The 25123-nt window shown below is 47.4% G+C and overlaps 1 protein-coding gene across 11 annotated transcripts in view; it reads left to right on the plus strand.

Annotated features, from left to right (window-relative positions):
- Positions 1 to 22569, plus strand: part of ATXN7L1 (ataxin 7 like 1) — a 248855-nt gene extending 226286 nt beyond the window's left edge. For 7 of the 11 annotated variants that reach the window (XM_077746937.1, XM_077746940.1, XM_077746941.1 and 4 more), the window contains 6 exons: positions 4991 to 5183; positions 9201 to 9322; positions 10776 to 11081; positions 13559 to 14498; positions 17822 to 17896; positions 19719 to 22569. In XM_077746937.1, coding sequence (XP_077603063.1) covers positions 4991 to 5183; positions 9201 to 9322; positions 10776 to 11081; positions 13559 to 14498; positions 17822 to 17896; positions 19719 to 19760 — 1678 coding nt within the window. In that variant the 3' untranslated portion in view covers positions 19761 to 22569. Of the gene's footprint in view, positions 1 to 4990; positions 5184 to 9200; positions 9323 to 10775; positions 11082 to 13558; positions 14499 to 17821; positions 17897 to 19215; positions 19296 to 19718 lie in introns of those variants that run through there. The other 4 variants (XM_077746938.1, XM_077746939.1, XM_077746943.1 and 1 more) reach the window with 4 other exon arrangements.
- Positions 22570 to 25123: the final 2554 nt, after the last annotated feature.

A 25123-nucleotide genomic window follows, 5' to 3' on the forward strand; every position in this document is an offset into this window, starting at 1 on the left:
TGTCTCTCTTTCTCTCAAAAATAAACAAACATTTAAAAAAATAGAAAATCATTTCCCTACAGAATTATGAAAGCATTATTTGATTGGCTTCTAGCATCAAAGTTTTTTTTTTTTTGAGAAGTTTGGTATCATTCAGATTCTCATTTCTTTGCATGTGATCAGTTTTTAATCTCTGAAGACTTTCAAATTTCAGATATCACTGCTTATGGGTCTTTTTTCATTCATTATTCTGGGTACTCAGTAGATCCTTTTCGTCTGGAAACTCTTGTTTCTGGGATATTTTCCTCTGCTACATCGTGGCTAATTTTCTCCCCACTATTGTCTTTATTCTCTTTATTGACCTCCCATTAGCTGGATGTTGGACCTTTTGCTCTGATGTATTCATTTTTTCACCTCTTTCCCCCTATCTCTTTTAATCTCTTGTTCTACTTTCTAAAAGATTTTCTTTCATTTTACTTTCATAACTGTATATGAAATAATCAGTTTATGGTTCACTTTTTAAAAATTCTAGGATCTGGTTCTTAGATAAAAAGAACTTACAGTTGCTTCTTATGATATCATATAAGATACTATCATTTTGCAGAGGTGATACCATTCTAATATCTTTGAAGTTAGGGCTTTTTTAGTTGTTTCCTCTTTCCTTCACTATCTCCATTTCTTTCTTGAGTGTGTGTTCCTGCATTTGATGTTTGGCTAGTTGGTCTCATGATGGAGATGTTCCAGGAATGTTTGGTGATCCCTAAGCATGCGCATTCAATTTTTTTAACGTTTATTTATTCTTGAGAGAGAGAGCACACAAGCCGTGGAGAGGCAGAGAGAGAGAAAGAGAATCTGAAACAGACATGGGTCTCGAATCCACGAACGCTGAGATCTTACCTGAACCACCCAGGCGCCCCTCACATTTAAAAGAGAAGCACCAACAGGCTGATTAGAAGTCTTTCTGTGGGACTGTCAACAAAAGCTCATCAGGTCACCAACCAGCCTTTTTTGGAGGATTCCCAAAGGCAAGATCTGGAAGCCTTTCCTCCGGGGCCATTCAGTTTCTCAGGGAATGAATCCTCCCTGGTGATAGGCATTCTGGAAGTGCCTACTAATGATCTAACTAGAGCTAGCCCACAGTCACCTTGTTACCAGCCCTGTCCTTCTCTCCTGATCTCTACTCAGCCTGGCAGCCCCTTGTCTAAGGTCTCTCCAGTTCAGCTTCTCTGGAGAGTAAACCTTTGTTCTCTTGTTGGAGAGTTGGTTGGAGGGGGTGTGACCTGGCAGGGGCGTTGGTGAGTCATCTGGCCATGTGCGGTCATGGTGTTGACCTGTAGGCCCAGCTACCACATGGGAAGACCTTCAGCTTTCCTGCTAGGCTTAGCCCCCACCTCACCCATGACTTTTGCAGCCGTAGGTAGCCCCAGGTTCTGTGGTAGGTCAGCTCTTCGCCCTCAGTTAACACTTCTCCAGACACATTCTGTCTAAAAGTATGTTAAAATCTCATGTTCGCACTGTTTCTGTTGGGATGCTTCAAGTGCAAGGAGCAGGAAACCTAGTCTTCTGGACCGCTTAAAATAATTCAACATTTTCTTATCACATGCGGGGGGCACCTGGGTGGCTCAGTAAATCGAGCATCCCACTCTTGATTTCAGCTCAGTTCATGATCCCAGGGTCCTGGGATCGAACCCCAAGTCAGGCTCTGTGCTGAGCACTTATCCGGGAGACTGCTTGGGATGGTCTCTTTCTTTCCCTCCGCCCTTCTCTCCCGCTCATGCTTGCTTGCTCACGCTCTCTCTCTCTCTAAAAATAAAAATTAAAAAAAAAAATTCTTATCACATGTGACAAGAAGTCCAGAGGCAAAAGGGCACCAGTCTCCAAAGATGCAGAATCGGCTCACATTCCCTGCCTTCCTTTTATTTCTTCCACGTTCTTCAGTCTTTGGGCTTCGTGTTCAAAGTTTATAGCAACATGACCGTGGCACTTCTAGGTGCATCCAGATGAAAGTAGAGACTACTTCTTCCTCGTGTCTCTTTTTAAAAATGAGGAAAATGTGCAATCGCTCCCCAGAAAAAAAAATTATGTATTTCTCACACCCTTTTCCAAATCAATCATTAGCGAGGTGAATGAAATTCCTATTATTGGTGTAGGGATTAAGTGGACTCTTGATTTCGGCTCAGGTCATGATCTCACCATTCATGAATTCAAGCCCCATATCAGGCTTCTTGCTGGCAGTACGGAGCCTGCTTAGGATTCTCTCTCTCTCTCTCTCTCTAAGTAATAAGAAAAAATAAAAAATAAAGATATTTTCCTCTATCACTGTGATACGATTAATCACACTTAACAAAATCCAACTCACTTTTATCTCCTGTAGGACACGGAGTTCCTATCACAGCAGGGAAGGCCTCAAAAAGAGGCTGCTAGAAATTGTGGAAACAACGTAAACATCCATCAATCAACATAGTTCAGTAATAATTAAGTACATTATGCTATATCCATACTAAGGAATATATTGGGAATATTAAAAATGATGATCTAGTTCTACACAGGGAATGATTTCTACAACATCACTAGGCTAAAAAAAAAAAAAAATGTCTCAAAATAGTATATACAGTGTGATCCAGTTCTTGCTTTAAAAATGCATGTCCCCATGTATGCACAGTAGAGAAATCTGGAAGGATATAAATCAAAATGGTAATAGCACTTGATCTTGAGTGGCAGGATTATGGATGCTGTTTTCTTTCTTTATATGTTTCAGCATTACCAAAATTGTTTTACTGTGTGTGTCTTCAGCCATAAATTGGCAATAACGTCGCCCCTTATGATACAGGAGAGTAGGTATTTGGGGATGCACCTGCAGAGATGCGTTCTCCAGACTATACACCTTGAATCTGCAGCGTGAACGCCATCTTGGTTTTCGTAACTATGAGAAGGTGATAGTCAGGAAAAAAGTGTGACAGCAACAGAGTTCTTGTAGTGATAGTAAAAAACTACCTGGGGCCTTGGGTTTGGTTTCTTATGGGCTTTTTACTGTGGTAAAATACACATAATGTAAAATTTACCATTTTGACCATTTCTACATGTACAGTTTAGTGACATAAGTACATGCACATGGTGGTGCTACCATCACCACCATCCCTCGCAGAACTTTATATCATCTCATTTTGAAACTCTGTACCCATTAAACACTAACTCCCCGTTCCCCATCCCCCATCACCTGTAACCACTGTCTTCCTTTCTGTCTCTATGAACTTAACTCTTCTAGGTGCCTCATATAAGTGGAATCATACAAATTTGCTCTTTGTGACTGTCTTATTTCACTTAGCATAATGTCTTCAAGATTCATCCATGTTGTAGCAGATGACAGAATTTCCTTCCCTTTTAAGATTTAATATTCCATTATATGGATATACCATGTTATGTTTTATCCGTTCATCTATCGATGGACATTTGGGATCTCTGTGGCTTTGCTTTAAAATGACTGTGTTTGGGGTGTCTGGGTTGCTCAGTCCATTGAGCATCCGATTCCAGCTCAGGTCATGATCTCACACTTGGTGAGTTCAAGCCCCACATCAGGCTCACAGCTGTCAGCACAGAACCCACTTCGAATCCTCTATCTCCCTCTCTCTGCCCCTCCCACACTTATGTTCTCTCAAAAAATAAATAAATATTAATAAACAATTAAATTAAGTTAAATGACTGTGCTTTGAGGATCTGGTTTGAACTCAGGCATTTGGCAGCTGGAAAGATTTCAAAGCAACAAATGATTTTGAGGGAGAATGAGGGAGTAGAGAGAAAATCAAAATCAGTGCTGCTTCACACTGCTTGGAGGGGCCGCTTTCAAAGCAGAATACAGAAAACTCATTTTTTTTTCTCCAAAACTTATTTTTCTCCCTTTATTTCTCCCTGGACAATCACCCGATGAAAGTCAAGAAGCAAGAAAAAACAGCTGATAGCTAATTTTGACTATTCCTCTTCTAAGTCTTTTACCAACATGGATGTGTTGGTTTTGGTTTTGCTTTTGCTTTTGCTTTGTTTTTTGCTGCTTGTGTCACATGTAGTGCTTCTTACTATAACATTGCTTTTCTGCAATCTTAGCCATCATCGAGATGAGATCTGCTGGGGTCTGTTCATACACGAGGAACTCATTCATTCCTTCATCGGGAAACCTGTCTTCAGCACCTACTAGAACCCAGCCATGCCAGCCTGTGGTTCTAGCACTTCTCAAAAATTAAATGGAAACATCCATCCTCAGAAGATACAATTAAACTACATGTGGCTTGATATTAAGAAATAGATCTGGGGGCACCTGGGGCATAGTCAGTAGAGCATGAGACTCTTGATCTCGGGGTCGTTAAGTTCAAGCCCCATGTTGGATATAGAGCTTACTTACCAAAAAAAAAAAAAAAAAAGAGAGAGAGAGAGAAAGAAAAAGAAAAAAATATCTGCCTGTGGAGTAAGAGACTTGTGCCCCATCACTGGGACAAAACCTTTTTTTCATGCCAGTATGGTAGCAGTTGCACGAAGCTATAATTTAGTAAACAACAAGTATAGGGCTGTCGTCCATCATCGCTAGTATTCTGTTAATTGGTTCGAAGTTACTTTGTTGAACTTCCTGTCAGGCTCTACTTCCAGAGAGAAGCAACTATCTGGCAAGTGCAAATTACTTAAGTGCAAAGAGATGAGTAATTGTAACTGCATTCATTAGAAGACAGGTTTTAAGTTAATTCTGTTACAGTACTGTATTTCATATTCCGCTTATGATACAGGAGTGTTCCCTGGTGCCTGAGCTAAAGCTGGGCAGAACCTAAGCTCCACGGGATCATTTTAGAGAACTGGTTTGTGCTAACCCCAATCTCAGCCTGAATTTTTGCCTTGTGTCCATCCACCATTGCCGCTCCTCCCTTGATATGTCAAGAACACTGATGAGTCTCCTTCCGAGCTCCCTTCACCTGAGTGGGTCTTGCTGCCTCAGAAAAGGTTATTCTCTCTGTTTTCTCTTTGCCCTTAGACCGTCGTCTGCAAATAGCATCAGTAGCAACACATCTTCAAATCACAGTGGCTACACTCCGGAACCCCCGCTTCCCCCAGCTGGAGGCGACCTCAACAGCCGGCTGTCAAGTGATGAAGGGGAGATGGACGGAGCCGACGAACCCGAGAAGTTAGACTGTCATTTCTCTACCCACCACCCCAGACCTCTTGCGGTAGGCCACCTTGTTTCCGTCCATGCATCCCCCCCCCCACTCCCCCTCAGTGCTCTGCGGGCGTTTAGGTCATCATGTCAGACAGCACGCGCTCCCAAGGAGAGGCTGCCAGCACAGTGCTTTATGGAAAGTTACACCCTGACGTTGAGTGATTGCCTTCGAAACACCCTTGAAAATCACAGAAGGAAAGGGCATGGCTCCCTGTTGGTTATAATCCTTTAAACACCCGAGTATCTGTGGGCCAAGGATGCTTGAGAAATAGTGTTTATACAAGCGCACTGGGGAGCTGACCTTGTGGCTCTGCCCATCGGAAAAGGGAGCCTCTGGTTTTCAAGAGTTCATCTGCCTCACCTGCTTTGGGAACCGTCTGTCTTAGCAGTGTGCCAGGTGTCAGGCTTGCTGCCTTTCTCCCCTGTTGATTTGGAGTTTTATTGTTATTAGTAAGCGTGACCATATGGCACCAGAACTGAGAGAGAGAGAGTGTGGAGGAGAGGAGAGGAGAGGAGAGGAGAGGAGAGGAGAGGAGGAGAGGAAGCATTTCACGTCAGCATGATTGGCGATGAACAGAAAGGTACTTTCCTTCCCAGTTCCTTGAAAGAGTCCACTTTTGACAGTTCAGAAGGGCATTGAAATCAAGGTGGGAAATATAAGGAGGCATGAGCTGAAGGCTTGTTTCTGTTTGCCCTACAAACACTTAAGAAGGGACTGTCTGGTGTTTCTATCACAGAGCTAAATTCAGGGGGCCCTGAATGTGGGACCCCATGGCCGGGTTGCCCTGCTCTCAGCCTGAGCCCTGCACGGTTAGCTTTGACTATCCCTCGATGTCGTGGGCTGTGTAGATAAAATCAATCCTGAATCAGGGCACCTGGTTGGCTCAGTCGGTGGGATGTGGGACTCTTCACCTCAGGATGGTGAGCTCGAGCCCCGTGCAGGATGAACAGGTCACTTAAATAAAGAAGATCTTTTTTTAAAAAAAAAAATCAATCCTGCATCAAGATAGAGTGAGTTCCTCCTCCCTTCTATCTGTGTGATGAATAAAGGCCAAATTCACTTCCTATTTCTGGGGATGATGTTGACCTGAGGTTCACAAGCATCCTAAGACTTGCTACTTTGCCAGTACAGAAATAGGGACAATGAGGAATGCCTTTGACTGCCAGGAATGAAAATTGAACTCATACAGTGTCCATACACTGTGGCCATTTATTCATCTCACCTAACAGGAAGCCCAGAGGTAGGCGATTCCAAGCTTGGCTCAGCATCTCTGCAATATGGTGTTTCTTTCTTTCTTTTTTAATTTATTTTGGTGAAGGGGGGGCGGAGACAGAGGATCTGAAGTGGGCTCTGTGCTGACAGCAGAAAGCTGGGTGAGGGGCTTGAACTTACGAACTGTGAGATCATGACCTGAGCCGAAGTCGATGCTTAACCGACTGAGCCACCCAGGCGCCCCTACAATACGATGTTTCTGAGAGAGAATCCCTACAGCCCTCTTCGCCTGTCATACATGATCTCACTATGTCTGAAACAGTCCCGGTTCACATCCTCACCCAGTAGCGCTCTCCAAAGTCTGGAAAGGGACACATGGAAAGGGCGTCTTTGCCTAAGATGCCAGCTTATGTCATTTCTTGGGGAAGAAAATCTTCCAAGTAGCTCCCCAGGAGGCTTCCACGCACATCTAGCAGAAATGGGTCACATGCCCACCCCTACACCAATGAGTGACACAGCAGGATGGGGTTGCTGTGACACGGGATGAACATAGCCATGATTCATCTCAAGGTTGTGGGAAGAGACCCCCCTTTCCCTGATCCCCATTCTCTGTGTGGCTCCATTCAAAAGGAAAAGGAGGGAGAAGCTGGGGTAGGATGGCAGTCGATGAGACTGGCTGCCCGTGGAATCTGGCACGGTGACCAGCCCAGTGAAGACCTATCCACGGAGGGCACAGTGTGCAGCCGAGGACAGGAGCCTACCGGGGCGTGTAACCTTGCATCCGTATTGAAGGAGAGACATAGTGGGCCTCCGGCTTCCAAGTCTAAAAAAGAGACTGGGCTCTACCAGAAGGCCAGACTCCAGAGCACAGGATATTTGTCCAAATGACAAGCTGCCAGGTTACAGTGGATTAGCTCAACTCTGGGCATGGTGGATTTGTGCGCCCTTAATGTTTTGCTGATGTAAATGGAAAGGACAATGCTTTATCCTTTGTTTCATGGTCAATTGATATATTATATCATTTTTTTTTTGTAACGAAACAGTCATTCAGGGTGTCTGTAGCAACTGGGATGAAGGAAGAAAAGATGCCTAGACCTGGAACAGCTCCCACATGCTGCTAGGGACCAGCTTCCCCGTTGGAGAATCCCCTTTGTGTATTTTCTTGCACGGTTGGTAACTGCTTGATAAAGTGCAGAAAAGAGTTTTTCATCAGGAGTACCAGATTTGATGGGTGGCAAAATTCTAATGCAAAACCCCCAAAACGTAAGCAGAGACAAAACAAAGGGAAGGTCTTGCATTTCCTCCTAAGAACCGTTCCAAAGGCTGGTTCCAGGAAGGGTTTGTGGAATGAATCCAAACCCAGCACTGTGTCTGGGATGGAGGCCAGGGAGCTGCTGGGAGGTCTGGGGGAAGAGGCTGCATTTGAGTTACAGAGTCTTATGCAGACTCGCCTGAGCTCTAGACCCGCCAAATGTCACCTTCTCAGAGGCCGCTTCTTGCATTTCTGTCTACCGGCCTTCTGGCTGCCCTGACATCATAATCCAGTGATGTTCATTAAACATCTTTACCGTTCATATTTCAGCCATGTGCTTTAAATGTGATGATTTGCATTAAACATCGTGTGGGACCTTATGTCTCGAATCCATTCTTTAGCCCAAATCCCTTCCCTACCATCCTCATACTGAGGAGGAAGAAGAGAATGAGGTTTTGAGTCTTGATGCCTTGATCATCAAGCCAGGTGCATAGGCTTTATTTATACAGAACATATACCCAGCCAGGGCACCTGGGTGACTCCGTTGGTTAAGTGTCCGACTTCAGCTCAGGCCATTATCTCACAACTCATGAGTTCAAGCCCACATCAGGCTCTGTGCTGACAGCTCAGAGCCTGGAGCCTGCTTCACATTCTGTGTCTCATTTTCTCTCTGCCCCTCCCCTGCTCGTGCTCTGTCTCTCTCTCTCTCTCTCTCTCTCTCTCAAAAATAAATAAACATTTAAAAATTTTTAAAGAACACAAAACATCCATGTACTGATTCCGAGATGAAAGGTAATAAAATATGTAACAGGTGTGGAAGCTCAAAGGGGCGAGGTTGGTCAGATAATGACCATTGGGAACAAGAGTCTCGATTAGGGCACTGGGAGAGGGGAGAATTGAAACTTCAAGAGAAGAGGGAAGGGGATGGCAAGCAGAGGGAACAGTACGAACGGAAGCTTGGTGGCAGTGACATTGCCGTGCAGCCTAGAAGTGCCAAGGGGCGGACGTGAGGTCAGGACCAGGGAAGGAAGGAGTTTAGCCCAGTTGGAAGGGAAGTGGCTCTGTTGACAACAGATAGGAAAACTCCAACCAGTGGGCAGACTGCATCAGAACAAGCAGTTTCCGTGACCGTGATGAGAAGCGCAGAACCGCCGAGTCCCTGGAGAAGATGGATGACACCGTACGCGGTCGGTGCTGTAAATCATCCTGACTACTGGTTGTTCTTGGTTTGATCTGGTTTGTTACTGTTTGGGGGTGGTTTTTTTTTGTTGTTTTTACCCTAAAATGCTGGCTCAGTCTAGGTGTAGACAAGGTAGCCCTCCGTGCCACAGAAAACTGAATGTCACTATTGTTGAGTCATAACGTGAAGTTCTGCAGAAAATCTAAAACACAAATGAAAGCACCGCAGAGATATTTTTGGCTTCGGTACTATTTGCTTCTTTATTTTGAGTAAAATTGTACCCCTGTGTGTTTTTGTGCAAACGTTATTTTTCTCTGCAGGGTCTGTATTAGCTTATTAACCTGTAATCAAAATTTAAATGTGTTTTTTTCCCCCCTCACAGTTTTGCTCATTCGGGAGTCGCCTCATGGGACGAGGGTACTATGTGTTTGATAGAAGATGGGATCGTTTTCGATTCGCACTAAACTCCATGGTAGAAAAACACTTGAATTCCCAGATGTGGAAGTAAGTGCGCAGTTTTCGTGCTGTATGTGCTTAGAGCTGCCCCACGACGGTCTGAACCCCAGCTTTCTAGATCAATGTTGGTAGCTGGCTTTTCGTAGAACAAACTTATTCTGAGAACAGGATCCCCAATTAATTCGTAAATGTCAGCTCTTCTTAACAGCTTGCCCCCTGGTTTCTCAGAGACACGTAGGATGTATGGTATGCCTTGTCTTCTTTGGAGATCATTTTTGTGTCGATAATCTTCTAAACTAGGTGAAAAGGGTAGTAGATAAGATCTCACGTATGCAAGAGTGTTAAAGGGCCTTTTTGCTATGACTAAGAACATTTAAGGATACTAAGAATATGTCTCTGTTTGTAATGTTAATGCTACAATGTCAATGCTAAAAACTTCACTATGGCTATGGACCAATTTATAAATGTTTAATGTCCTGTGAAAAAATATGTACAGTGGCCAACATGGCAGATCCCGGGCGATGTTCGAAGTAGGTTAAGCTTGTCTTTGGCCCTTCCCACCTCGCTAGATCTCTCTCCTGGCCTCTCCCTGTGTTTCTCTCCACCTTAAACCCCAGCTTCTATTCCATTTCTCTGAGCCCCCTTTGTTCTCCAAAACCTCCCAATAGGAGATTCATAAAAAAGGGAAGAACACTTCCTGACTTAGGCAAATGCCACTGTAAGAGAATGACACGCTAAACCCTCTCCCAAGCACAGCACGTAAGGAACTCCCGTGCCAGCCACTCGGTAACACACGGCCAGCCCGCTGGCAGCCCCTGCCCCCACTCCTACCAAGGTGAGCTCGTAAGACTTCATAGATCCCTCAGGTCTAGAGTCATGGATCCCTCAGGTCTAGGCCCAGAAAAAGCCAACGCTGAACCCTCACCCTGCCCATGGAAGCCCAGGAAGGGCAGGAAGGCTCTCCTGAGACATGGGAGGGTGCTGTGGGGGTAGACACAGAAACAGAACTCGGAGCTTGCCCCTCCCCCAGCTTCCCTCCTCTCCCTCTGGCAGCCCCTGTTCCCCACGACTCCCAAAGAGCTTCAGGACCCCAACATGTAGCAGAAGCAAGCCCCACGGTGTGTGCCGTTAATGGGCCTAGTGGACTAAATGTTGACCCTTACCACAAAGCAGGAAAGGGCCACAAGAGAAGCTTATCATTTCTTCCCACCGAAGCGACCACCCAGTGTGTCCGAAAGGCACCCTGGGTGTCTGCCCGTGTCCACTGCAAACACCAACAAATGGGCGCTGCATGCGGGGTTACCGTGTTCACGGCTGTTTGGTTGTCTATCCTTCCATGCTTGTCCCCCCAAGATGGCAGCCTGCCCCGGTAATGCTGGCAGCTCTTTGCCCTCCTGTGTCGTGGAAGCGTAAATCCCGGACACGTGCAAGGAATGTGTTGATCTGTATTTCGCTACCTGGTGTCCTGTCAGCTCAAGCTCCATATTCCTTTCCTCCTCAGGCACAGAAACCCGAGCCCCAGGGCATCAGGTCCCTCCCCCCTTTTCAGGACTTGCCTAACCAATCTGCTGTCACTGAGCAACATTGGGGCTGCCTGGGTGTCAACTCTGGAGAGCGTAGCACCCCGCTGCCCTCTCAGCCTCGCTGCCCAAACCCCAGGCCCCGACGGGCCCGAACCTGGAGGGATGGCAGCCGATGGGGGCGTGGAAGACATTAGGAAGAAAAGGAACGGCCAAGACTCTTTTTTCTTTAACAAGCATTTAACTCTGCATCAGGAGACGCCAACACAGTATTCTCTTTCAGCCAGGTCAGCATCTGGATCTCCGTGCCAGCTGGCAGGGGAGGACGGGCACTGTCAGTAATTTATTCGCGTCTGTGGGCTCTTGTACGGGACTCCCCTAGGCCGGCGTGCAAAGTTTAAACCAGGGCACAGTCCGCAAAGCTGAAATTCGCTGCCCTTTGGCACCTAGAAAAACGAGTAAACAGTTTAGCATGGGGGGGAGGGGCTCCCCCAGACAGTGAGTCGCCACATGCCCCTCGCCCTGCTTCTCCCCTGCCCTCTTTCCCCTCCACTTCTCTGCTATCCACTTACAATTAGTGGAGAGAAGAAGGAAAGGGATAGAAAGTAGGCTAAAAAGTAGCATCCATCCCAATCCTGAGTTCCAGCCCGATAAGACTGGGGACTTCAGCCCTGCTCGTCGGCACAGGTTGAAGCACAAATTTATACTATTGAATTGGAAAGTCACAAACTGGGACTTTCAGAGTCGATCCCACTGAAGGGCATTGATTGGGGTGCTCTCTAAATGAGCCATCTGGTATTCGTAAAATAACATTCATTACAAGTAACTGCAAACCTCTACCCAGTGTATGTCTATCCGTATTTTAGCTGGAAACTTGAGTCAGGGAAAGATGGAGTGGATTGCCCGTAGCTCCAGAGCCAGGCAGCCAAGACAGCAGGGAGACTGTGCTGATGCTACACGTTCCAAGGAATCGTCCCTAACGCATCAGGAAGGGGTTGTGCAGTGCCAGACAGTTTTAAGGGCGTGTCTAGACCTTTCCGGTCTGGTATCATGGGAGTCCTTGCCCAGCATGCCTAGTTATGTTGCTGCTGAGAATTCACCTGCTCACCCATCCGCCCACCCACCCATCCATCCATCCATCCATCCATTCACTCATTTGTCCATTGCAACAAGAACTAACAGAGCACTGGTTGAATGCAGACAGGATCTTTTACATTCTTTAGGCCTAAGGAAAAGTAGATTTTCGAATACCATCGTGGCCACACTGGATTTGGCAACATTTTTCTCTTATATTTGATCTGTTTGAGCTGATGCTTTCAAGGACACTGTGCTTCTGTATTCAAGGATCCCTCTGGATTCCACCCTAAGGATGGAAGCCCTAGGCCCCACCAAAGTGCAGGCAGGACACCGAATCTTCAGGGCAGCGCTAGGAGAGGCGCTTCCTTCACACTGGGGCCCCATCCTGGTGCCACAGCCAAGAGGGAGGCTTCCAAGGAGAGAAGGGCTTTCGAGAGGCCCCATCTCACGTCTTGCTCGAAGCTCTGGGGGTGCAGGTCCCAAGCCTGCCCACCATCAAGTACAGCTTTCAAAGAAAGAGAACTAGTTCCTAGCTGCTTGGGGAGAGGGGGTGGCTCAGCTACACTGAAAATGATTTCCAAGGCAAAAGGGGCAGGGGAGCAAGGAGAGAGCTAGGAAAGAGCCCGTTTGAAAATTCACCTGGCTCCTGAGGTCAGTATCCCTTCCTGCAAAAAAAAAACCAAAAAACAAAAAACGGAACAAACNCCCGCCTCGTTCCCAGAGTAGCAACACTATTTACCCAGGCCATGGTTTGGACATGGCGGTCAAAAGACAGAGTTTACAGGCTGGCTCCAAGAGTGACCCGCCACTGGGTACTGGCCTTGGTTCCACGGATGACAGGAGGCAGGAAGTTTGCTCCCAGGGACCCCCAACCTCCTGAAAGACACCCCCTCCCCCCGACCGTGTGTTCTCCCATGCCCACATCCTGCATCTGTCTTCAGAACAAACTGGAAACTCCCGATCCCCTTGTCTGGATGCATGTGGGTCCCTGTCTTCTCACCTCACCCTGACACAGAGACGGGGAGGCCTGTGGAAGGGCAGCCACACCCCCACTGTAGCTCCCCCAAGGGAGAGCCGAGGCTGGGTGAGGTGAGGAGGAACACATCGGCGGCGGCAGCCCCGAGCTCATGGGGACATGCCTCTCTGCAGAGTAAACCAGAGGCTGCAGGCAGCAGGGGCCGGAGAACCTGGCCTGGGAGCAGGGGGGAGCCCTGAGTGGCAGCGTGTAGGGGTGACCCTGGGGGGTGCCGGCGGCAAAGCCCTGTCCTCACACATCTTACTTCAAACTAGGAACTAACTGTGAAATGAGTACTGCTCATTAAAAACCACCTTCATCACTGCCAGGGGAGGAAAAAAAAGAGAGAGAGAACACTGTTGGGGAAATTTCTATTCTAAATAACATTCGCCTTTATTCACGAAGCCAAATCAGCCATTATCCAGTAGCCAAGCACGGAGACAAGGATCTGAAAACCTGGAAGTGATTCAGTATAGGCTGCTGGATGTTGCAATGGGGGAGCCACAGGGAAGGGCCATAATTCAGAGTCCGCCATCCTCCAAGGCTTCATCCTCCATAGTCTGGTTCTACTGGGGTTCCTGTGTAGCCCTGACGCTCACGCTTACTCGAGCCTCTGGAGCTGTGCCAAGCCTGTTTCTCACGGTTTCTCTCTCACTCTTCTCTCATGTTTAGGAAGATCCCTCCTGCGGCAGATAGCCCCATGCCCTCGCCAGCAGCCCACATCTCCACCCCTGTTCCAGCATCCGTTTTACAGCCTTTCAGCAACCCCAGTGCTGTGTATCTTCCTTCAGCCCCCATCAGCTCGAGACTCACCTCTTCTTACATAATGACATCAGCCATGCTCTCAAACGCAGCTTTTGTGGCGTCGCCGGACCCGAGCGCCCTCATGTCACACACCACAGCTTTCCCCCATGTGGCTGCAACCCTCAGCATCATGGACTCAACCTTCAAGGCCCCATCCGCCGTGTCCCCGATACCAGCCGCCATCCCTTCCCCATCCCACAAGCCATCCAAAACCAAAACCAGCAAATCCTCAAAAGTCAAAGACCTGTCCGCCCGTAGCGACGAGTCTCCAAGTAACAAAAAGAGGAAGCCGCAGCCTTCGACTTCCTCCTCCTCCTCCTCATTATCCTTGCAGACATCCCTCTCGTCTCCATTATCAGGGCCCCACAAAAAGAACTGTGTTTTGAATGCCAGTTCAGCTTTGAACTCCTATCAGGCGGCCCCTCCCTATAACAGTCTGTCTGTGCACAACTCAAACAATGGGGTGAGCCCCCTCAGTGCCAAACTGGAGGCCTCAGGACGGACCTCGCTGCCTGGTGGCCCCACGGACATAGTGAGACACGTGGGCTCGGTGGGCGGCAGCAGTGACTCCTGTCCCCTCTCTGTGCCCTCCCTTGCAGGGGACCTCTCTCTGGCCTCACACAATGCTGTGTCTTCGCTGCCCCTCTCTTTTGACAAATCAGAAGGAAAAAAGCGTAAGAACTCGAGCTCTAGTAGCAAAGCCTGTAAAATCACTAAAATGCCTGGTATGAATAGCGTTCACAAAAAGAACCCGCCCAGCCTTCTCGCACCGGTGCCCGATCCTGTTAACAGCACCTCCTCTCGGCAGGTAAGGGACCCGTGCTTCCAGGGGCCTCCTGGTGCTGCCTTCAGGGGCTCTGGGGGCCAGAGGGAACTGGGCAGCACCCCTGCGTGGCCAGCTAGCTCAGCCAGGTAACAGAGCCGCCTCTATCCTGAGAACCTAGTAGTTAACGGATACTGTGTTGCTGTGTGCTAAGTAAGCTGTTCTAAGCGCTGTGCAAGTACCATTGACTTTTTAAAAATTTTTTTAATGTTAATTTATTATTGAGAGACAGACAGAGCATGAGCATGGGAGGGGTAGAAACGGAGAGACACAGAATCCGAAGCAGGCTCCAGGCTCTGAGCCGTCAGCACAGAGCCAACATAGGGCTCGAACCCACAAACTACAAGATCATGACCTGAGCCAAAGTTGGACACTTAACTGACTGAGCCACCCAGGTTCACCTAAATACCACTTGCTTTAAACCTGATGAACCAGAGCAGTTGGTACAATTGTTAGCACCACTTTACAGATGAGGAAGCTGAGGCACAGAGCGAGTCTGAGTTCCCCCTCCACTTCTGTCTCTCTTGTATCTTGAGTTCTGAGGACAGTTTCATTACATCTGGTCTATGGGAATCCCTCAGTATGAGCCAGAGGCCCAGGCAGTTCCAGTGATGACGGGGGCCACCTGGGCTATGGTACCTCCCTGGTGAACGACTGTCCCCACTCTTCCAGGCAGCCTCGGCCCCACCCCCTCCTACAGTAAAACTGCCTCGCACACTTACAGGCACAGAAGTGTCCAGTGCCACTTGCAGATAGGAGGGTGTATCGTGAGGAAGTCCGGGAATATGGGGCATGGTCCATGAAGAGCCCAAGACCAGCCGTCCTCAAATCTGAGCTCTCCCCTCAGGTGGGGGAGCTACTTAGGAAAGGCCCCACCCCCTCCAGACTCTTCTAGGAGCACCTAGGAGAGGGTGAAGGTGGCCAGAGCCTGAGCCCCTCCACGGCAGCAGGAGAGACGGCGCTACAGCCGCCCATATTTAGAATGAAGTGGGCCAGACCCTAAGCCCAGCCCTGTCTAGGGATGAGGACTATGGAGGAATGAGAGGCAGTTAAACAGATGTTTTAATTTTTATGTCCTCTTTATATGAGACATGTTAAAACCTCACAAAGAGAACATCTTGAGGGGGATTCACACATCACAGGCAAACACATGAGAAACAGCACATTTGAATTTCAAGGGCCAGACAGGCTACAAACTGAGGCCAAGGTGAGACAGGGGGAGACGTAGGTCCCCCAGGGCACTCACGCACGGCTGCAGCTGCAGCAGACACGCCACCATCTGATCCCCCCACTTCCAGAGGTGCAGGGGAAAGGGGCTGGTGCCCATAGGGCCCTCCCTGAGACTAAGCTGCTGGGTGGGGGCCTCCTCCAGCCCTCAGGATGAAAGGCAGAACCAGGGCTTCTTAAACTTGAACTTGCACAGGAATCCCCTGGGGGTCTTATTAACTTGCAGACTCTGGGGTACCAGTCTCTGGCTTACAGGCCACGCCCTGAGCAACAAGGCTATAGTGTCACCCATTTTATTTTATTTTTAAAGCTTTTACTTATTTATTTATTTTGAAAGAGAGAAAGAGGGAGAGAGAATCCCAAGCAGGCTCCGTGCTGTCAGCGTAGCACTGGTGTGGGACTCAAACCCAGGAACTGTGAGATCATGACCTGAGCCAAAATCAAAACTTGGATGTTTAACCAACTGAGCCACCCAAGTGCCCCTACCTAGTGTCACCCATTTTATATAAAGTTCTAGCCACTAACACTTACTTCTGGAATGGGCTCTGTTCCGAGTCAGATATATCAATTCATTTCATCATTAGCTGATATTACCCACCATTTTACAAATGAGTAAACCGAGGCCCAGGAAGGTTACAAAATGCACCCAAAGTCACACAGCAAAGAAATAGTAAGGCTGAGATTTAAACCCAGGCAATTTGACTCTGGAGTCCGGGCTCTTCACCTCCGTGCCTCTGTGTTAATGTTGCCCTGTTTGTTCTTGGGTCAGCAGGACCCGATGAAATGTTTAGTAAACACAATGAATTAGTCCTGAAAGGAGGAGACAAGGCTCCAGCAGGGTATTTATCAAAGGGGGGAAATGAAAAAAGCAAATGACTTAAACAGCTGCCTCGGTCTGGCCAGCATGGGTTCTCTAATGCAAGAGACACTTGCCTGGGTGCTTGTCACCAGGCCATTAAGAAAAGGCTTTGTCCAGGGGCACCTGGGTGGCTCAGTCGGCTAAGCATCTGACTTCAGCTCAGGTCATCATCTCACCATTTGTGAGTTCAAGCCCTGCATCAGGCTCTGTGCTGACAGCTCAGAGCCTGGAGCCTGCTTCAGATTCTGTGTCTCCCTCTCTCTCTGCTCCTCCCCTGCTCATGCTCTGCCTCTCTCTGTCTCTCAAAAATAAATAAATGCCTAAAAAAATTTTAAAAAGAAAAGGCTTTGTCCAGGGTCACCACTGGTGATTTCCAAGTGCTGGGGAACGGCCTTGGCAATCTGTGTTGATCCCGTTAGGAGACTGGGAGAAGCATAACATAGGTTGAGGAATTCAAGGTAAACATGGGCTTTGAGAACCAAATGAAGCTCTATTAAATTGTATCTGGGAAGTGCAAGACCAGAATTCACCTCAGAGACATTACATTGAACCAAACACAAGACTTTCAATGTACGGCAAACGTCTTTACGCAAAGGTGAGTTAACATAGAGGACGAGGCTCTTTAGAGGCGCAAGGAGGAGCTGCCTGCCAGAGGGTACTCACCTGAGGACCCAGCCCACCAGGTGCCCAGGATGGTCACAGAGGAAGGGGAGGAGCCTGACGGCCACACCCACCGGCCCCCAGTGCCCTTTGCCTAGTTTTCTGGAGAACGGCAAGGTGTCTGTGTCTCCTGGCCAAGAAAACTGACCCAGAAAAAGATGCAGGCTTTTATCCTGAGCTAGTCCCAGGGAATCTGGGCCGGAAACGAGATGGGACTGGGACTGCTCTGGGAGGTCAGGGGTGGAAAAGCTGCGCCTCTGCAGGGTTAAATGCCCCCCAGGAGGATCCAGGCCTCTTGCCAGATGCCTTTATCCTCACCCCCTGAAACTCACAGTCTACATCTGGGGAGAGTTTCCCTCCGTTCCGCTTTCTCTTTGGGATGGGAGGGGTGTCACCAATGCCCTCTGAGGCATTTTCGTCTCCTCTAACATCTGAGATGGAAACTCGGAGCAGCGCACGGCTCAGAGGGAGGGATGGTGCTGTTGTACCGCAGGCAGCATCGGGTCCCGGGAGTCTTTCACAGGCTAGCGTATCTGAGTAGGGCTTCACTGGTGTCTTTCAGGTTGGGAAAAATAGCAGCCTACCTTTGTCACAGTCCAGTCCTTCAAGCATATCCAGCCCAGGACACAGCCGACAGGTAAGTCACTGGGGGGAAGTGCACAGTGTCACCAGCGGAGAGGCTATGGGCAGTAGGGCAGACCCTGGCTTGCATCCCAGCTCCTGCTAAGAGCAGAGCTTCCTGGCTTCCAAAGCCAGGACTTTTGGTTAGTAGCTGTGTGCTCTTGGTTGAGTTACTTAACCTCTCTGTGCTTCAGTTTCCTCACCCATAAGGGGATCATAATGGCCCCCTCCTATGGCTTTTGTGAAGATCAAATTAATTTATTCACATAAAGCCTCTAGAAAATGCCTGACACATAACAAACACACAAGTATGAGTCCCGATTTTTTTTTTAGAGTTCATTCTAGGTGGGGTGTATTTTTTTTTAATTTTTAAAATGTTTATCTATTTTTGAGAGAGAGAGAATGAGAAAGACAGAGCTGGGGAGGAGCAGAGAGAGGGAGACACCAAATCCAAAGCAGGCTCCAGGCTCTAAGCTGTCAGCACAGAGCCTGACGTTGGGCTCGAACCCACAAACTGTGAGATCATGACCTGAGCCGAAGTCGGATGCTTAACTGAGCCACCCAGGCACCCGGAGCCCCGATTATTATTAGCAGCTGTGTGATATTAGGTGGATCCACTTCTCTGGGCCTCAGTGTTTCCATCTGTTAAATAGAAAGGTGATGCCTACCTCCTAGCGTTGTTGTGAAAATTAATGGCTTTGACCACAGGGCCTTGCTCGGGACACAGATCAGTCAGTCCTCTCTCAAGGCCGCTGGTGAGCTGTAGCTAATCTGTTCAAGATGTGGTTTCCTGGTAGGAACACCCTACCAGGTGTTCCTGGGTAGATTCAGCAGTTTTTACAAACTCGAGATGTGAGAGTAGTCCGTGTACAAATGATTTTCCACGAGGGACTGTGTACCCTTGGGGGAGAGGGTGGGGTGGCGGATTATGTGTCACACTGGACCAGAAAAACGAACGCGCCATGCTGTTATGTCGTCTTCGACGCGCTACAGGTTTTGCAGAGACCAAACTGCAATGTGTTTGTCTGCATTTTGGCCTTTGAAGTCTCCCTACACTTCAGGTGGTGTTTGGGTAAAGATTATAGGAAGATCATTTTGTATCCCTAGATCAGGGAAATTGTCTCCATCAGTTTGAGTCACTTCCTGCCTGAGCACCTTGAAGCCTATCCTTGGTGCTGGGGCAGGTGAGGGTGGGGGTCTGTGCCCTGGCAACTTGCCTCTGATCTTGACAAGCCTCCTGCACAGCTTGCTGGGTCCACAGGGAGGCTACACGGTCACCCTTAACAAATATAACAATAGCCACATAGCCACTGTTTGTTGACGCTTTGTCTGCAGGTGCCGTGCTGAGCCCTTTACATACATGTAAACCTGTTAGCAACCCTGTGAAGGACCAGTGAAAATCCTCATGTTACAGATTGCAGGTACCTGAGCAAAGAGGCTAAGTAACTTGAACCCAAAGCCTCTGTTAATCCAACAGTATACTTCCTTAGATCATTCTCCGTGTGGTGTACAGGTTAAGTCGGAAGAGGTAAATGAATAGAGGCAAAAACAAAGACTGGTTAATTATTGCAGTTCTCTCTCTGGGAGGGGAACCGCACCCCCACCCCACCACATGTATGTCCACTGGGTTTGTCCCCGTGTTTTCCCCCAAGCTAGGAGCTTTGTGGCCACCTCATGTGCACCTCATTTGCTTATTAGCTGTTTTTGCCCAAGGCAAGAGGTGGGACAGGCAGTAGCTTTAAGGGTCAGGGCTGAAAAAACCAGAGGCTCTGTTTCTGAAATCTTGTGGGTAATCCCACGTGTGGTTTTAATAAACAAGCTTTTCTTTTCTTTCCTAGAAGACCACCAACAGAACGGGCAGGATAAGGACTCTTCCTTAACAAGACTGTGAAGCCACTTCCAAACCCATGCCTGGCCACCCGAGGCGGGAGGAGGAGGGAGGGGTGTGGCAGCCGGGGAGAGTCTGTTTCCTGTGCTGTGCCAGTGGCTCTGGCCTTTCTTCTTCCTTTTTTAATTGACCGGTTTTTAGTTCCGAAGAGAAAGCAAAAGGCAAAAGAACGTGAATTTAAGATTTACAGAAAACAATACCAGTGTTTGGTTTCAGTTCCTTCATTTGCCACGTGTACGTGTTCTTCCAAGTTCGGGTCGGCCCTCTAGCTTCCGATGCTGCTACCGCACCATCATTTTGCTCCAGCCAGGAGAGCAGATGTTGCCGAGTGTCAGTTCCTGGTTGGCTTTGTCTGAAACTCTTGAACTTGAGCACATGCCAGTGCTCCTTCCCTTGACCTCTCCCACCCGTCCCTTCCATCCCCTCCCACCTGCCATCCTCAGGGGTCCCCACTGGCCATCGGCAAGGGGCTGACTCTCATGAGTTCCCCTCTGGACAGCGTGCTGGGGGAGGAGCTTTGCTGGGGAAGAGCCTGTGTCTGGGGAGCCGAGAGCAGAGGGCCGGCCCACACTGAGCGCCCCCAGCAGGTTTCTGTGCAGCACCAGCACCGTAGGAGCCAGATGCTATGGGCGAATTGGAGAAAAGTGGCCACTGAACTGTGTCATTTACCCAATACCACTGTCCAGCTGTGCAGCTCAGAGACGATATCATGGGTCAGGAACAGGGGCTGGAATAGGCCTGGAAGGTGACAGGAAGCAGAGCATATGCGTAGGGGAGGATATCTCCCCAAAGACGGAGGAACCTGGGCAACTGACCATCTGAGCTTTTTAGGAATCCATGCTGCACAGTCCCTCCCAGGGTGCCATGCACAAGGGCCCCAAAGCTGAGTGAGCCAGAGCAGGAGGGATCCCTGCTCTGTGAAAAGGGCGCCCTGTGAAAAGGGCCTGAGACCCCAGAGCCCACTGTGGGGGGGAAGTTCCTAAGCTGCCCTACGGGGCTAGGCCAGAGGAGAAAAAGCAAGGGTCTGAGGGAAAGCTTCCATGGAGGGTTAAATATCAAACACCTTGGTAGAATAAATACTAGCACTGACTGCCCACCCCCTCCCAGGCCCTGGGCCCCAGGGTCCCGTGCAATCAGTATACTCAGAGCTCAGCTTATCCTAGGTTATCACAAGCCCAGACCCACATACAGCCCAGCCACCACCTAGTGAAGAGTCATTTGGAAGAGAGGGAAGAAAGAAGCCAGAGCCCTGCTGCCACTCTAAAACCGTTCACACTGGAGTTTTGAAAGAAATAGCAATATGATTAGCTCTAAAAGGGAATCATAATCAGGAAGGAATTCACAATATGACATAGGCATTCTGTGCTATTAATCATAAAACTTTGCATACGAGATAATAGCAAGATCCTAGGAGGTTTGGCTTCATCCCTAACTCAGAAATGAACGCCCGATTTACAGCTGGATGCACAGCCTCACCCCCACCCTGAAGTTTCCCTTTTCCTTCCCATCCCCCCCAACCCAAAGATCAGACTACTGTTAAGTTTCACCACATTGGAATTTGCGAAGACGGGAAGCAAACGGAGTGATTTGTATCAATGGAATTGCACTGACAGTGTTTCTTATAGGATTCCTAAAATTTTTAATATAAAATGAAATTTTTTTAAAAATCAGGAGTTGATATTAGGTACCAGGACATTAGTTCAGACGATTTCATTTTTATTTCTACAGTGTTAAAAGTGCACTTATATGCTGGTTTATTTACGTCTTGGGAAAAAGAGACTGCAAATTGAAGGGAAGATGGTTACTCTTTCTTTTTTAAAAAAAAAAGTTAAGGCAGATTTTAAGACTTATAAATGTTTAAGAAATTATAAACAGGTTAGACCCTTTGGAAAAAAGTTTAGAAAATATTCTTAAAGTAAATTTTTATAGTGTTAATTTTGTAATAATTTATGTTTTACTATATTACAGAGCTAACTGACCAGAATAGTTTCAGAAACAATATGAAACGTAGGAAAGTTTAAGCAATGTTTATATTTTTAAAATGTTCTTTGAATTATGTTTTTATTGTACATTTCTTCTGACTGAAAAGTATGTACATATCTTTGTTATTTTTGCACAATTTTTGTCTTGTTCGGTTCTAAGAAGTCTATTGGTTTTTTTATAATTTATTTTAAGTTGTAAAAACTTGCAGGAGTAACAAAAAACAAAAACAAATCTCAGCAACAAAATAACCCTCTGAGTTATAAACTCTCTTACACTCGAAGAGGGAAAACAAAGGTTGAGAGATTAAGTGGCTGCTAACTGAGCAATTCAATAGGTTTTGACATGTTAGCTGTCTCCATCTGGAATTGCAACCCGGAATAAAGAGGCTCCCCACCGATGCTGCTTACTTGGTGAAAGACTGTGGCTCTGACCAAGGTGAGGACATTGCTGGAAAACTGAGCAAAAAAGGGAAAACCCACGGTGTTTCTTCCTTCACAATCAACCACAGGTTTACTTTATAATGATGTATTAAAAAACTCACAGCTTGAAAAGTGGAATGCAAATAAAAGGTTTTCTTTGGGTTTGTTTTAATGGAGTTCAACTGGACCAGCCTATTAAGCATTATTAGGGTGATCTCCTTTGGGTACTTCTGCGCAACCCACCCAACCCTCCCTTCCCAGCCCCTTGACTGCACACACACTACCACCACCACCAACAACAACCACCCCCCATTTGCCTGAAGATCTTGTGACTTGTCGCCAGCCATAGAGGCTTGAAAGCTCTGGTTGTTAAGCATAACACAATGCATAGGCCTATCANATTGTAAATAATGCTGATCAACCTTTGTAGAGAATAGTTTCTACAGCATATTCTATTATTGCTGATTCTCAGTGAACTCTTGTTTTCAAAAAGGAAAAAAAAGAAATTTTCTATTTACACCTTCTATTTTGTTATGCTGTTGGCCCATGGCACTTTAACAAAACTCTGTGGGTTTCACGTAGCTGGTGAGTCATGGGGTATATTCAATAACTGTTGTTGCAGAGATAAGAATTTGCACCTGCTCATTTGTCCTTTCCTACTACCGATTTTTAGAACCTTTTCCAGAAGAATTTTGGAGAAAGCATGTCCAAACATTCTAAACAAATGCCACACTTGTGGAGTGGGTTTCTTTTCTACGATCCATATTTTGTAACACTAAGTATTTTCCTTCTTTGTCCCATACCTTTACATATTAGCACTATCAGATAGACTTCATTCCATGCCTGTGATATTGTAAGCAGAATAAATGTCTAAAGTAGGTGTAAATAGTAAATTCTATGGCTTACAGTTTTAAAAGGAAAGAACAAACATGTATCCATTGATACTGCCATGGTTCAGCACCAGGCCTGGAGACATTCTCCAGTGAGCGATTGTAATTTTTTTTTTTGCTTTTTTTTTTTTTTTTGTAACATGGCTTTGTAAATAAAATAATTTATATGTTTGTAAAACAAAGTCTCCGGGTTTTCATAACATTTAGATTTTTTGTTATTTCTTTTTTTCTTTTGGATGAAAGAGCTCCCACCTGATGAGTGTGTCTGCTAAAACACACATTTGATAGAAGGGAGGGAATTTGTTCAACAGATGTTTGCAGAGCATCCTGTCATGGTTGCCCCTGAGCTAGGCGCTCCGTGTTCAGCGAAGAGAAACAGACAGTCCCAGCTGCTTTCTGGAAGCAACCCAGTGGGGAAGACAGTAAAAAAATAAACACACATTCGAATGTGTAATTACAGATTGTGGCAAATGCTGTAATGGAAAGAATTGAGTTCTGTGGGAGACAAGGACAGGAGAAGCCGACATAAGATGGGTGGTGGGGGGCTATCAAGGGAGTCCCCTCCGAGGAAGTGAGCTGAAGGCACAGAGCGTGGGGGACAGAATCCCAGGCAGAGATGGTCCAAGGTCAGGAAAAGCTTGTTAAGTTCTTAGAACCTAAGGAAGATCCATTGTGGATGGAGCAGAAGGAGAAAGATGGACAGAAAGCAAGGGCAAGGTCACACAGAGTTTGCATTTCATGCTCAGTTCAGTGGGAATCCTTTGAAGGGCTTTAAGTAGCAGCACAGCATAATCCGCTAGGAGTACTGACTGCTGTGTGGAGAATCACTCGGAAGCTATTTCAAGAGACCAGGTAAGATGTAACATCGGTGTGGTCTCAGGATGATGACAGTAGAGGTAAGGAGAAGTGAATGGAATCGAGATATATCTTACATGTTAAATTGACGAGATTTGCTTAGGAATTGGATCTGAGGGTAGGGAAAGATGATTCCCAGGTAGAGCAATCACGTTGGGTGGAGAGAGCTGCCATTTCTTCAGATGTGGAAATGAGAGGAGTCTCATTGGCAGGCAGGAGGAGTGTTTGGTGAGGCTCAGAAGTCCTGCTTTGTGCATGTGTGTTGGCTCCTAAATGGCGTCGCCGGAACACGAGGCTGCTGTGTCACGGAGGTGTGGTGTATGCATGACTGAAGCCATCAGCAGCTCGACCTTGGAGGCACCAGTTTGGGAACCCTCAGTATATGGAGGATATTTTTTTTAATTCTTTTATTTTTTTAATGTTTACTTTTTTCTTGAAAGAGAGAGCGAGCGTGAATCGGGGACAGGCAGAGAGAGGGAGACAGAGTTTAAAGCAGGCTCCAGGCTCTGAGCTGTCAGCACAGAGCCCGACGCGGAGCTTGAATCCACGAACCGTGAGATCATGACCTGAGCCAAAGTCAGACGCTTAACTGACTGACCCACCCAGGCGCCCCTGTGGAAGATATTTAGAGCCAAGGTGTGAGTGGGGAGAGCACACATTTAGAGGTTAAGCGGAAGCAGAAAACTGGCAAAGAACCCTGAGGTGAAGCGTTCACAAAGAGAAGAGAGAACGCAACAGGAAGTGGTTCTCTGGAAGCCAGGACTATAAGATGCTCCATGCAGGAACAGTCAGCTGAGTCAAATATTGCTGCAAAATGGAAGGTGGAGACGGTATGGGGTTTGGAATTCTCCAACATGGAGGTCATTGGTCATCGTTTTCTGGGGCCGCTGTAACAAATTAACACTACGTGGTGACTTAAAGCAGCATAAATTTGTTCTCAGAGTTCTGAAGACCCGAAGTCCCAAATCAGGCAAAGCTGCCTTTCCTTTGAAAGCTCTAGAGGAGCATCCTTCCAGGCTTTTTCCGGATTCTGTTGACTGCTAGTCGTCTGTGGCATTCCTTGGCTTATAAACACAGCACTCTCCTTTCACCTGCATTTTCACACGGCCTTATCCCCTATGTCTCTCCTATGTCTCAAATCTCCCCCTGCCTTTCTCTCGTAAGGGCATTTGTCATTGGACTTGGGGCCCACCCTAAATCCGGGATGA

The sequence above is a fragment of the Crocuta crocuta genome, unplaced genomic scaffold, assembly GCF_008692635.1.
Source record: "Crocuta crocuta isolate KB4526 unplaced genomic scaffold, BGI_CrCroc_1.0 scaffold396, whole genome shotgun sequence".
Taxonomy (NCBI): domain Eukaryota; kingdom Metazoa; phylum Chordata; class Mammalia; order Carnivora; family Hyaenidae; genus Crocuta; species Crocuta crocuta.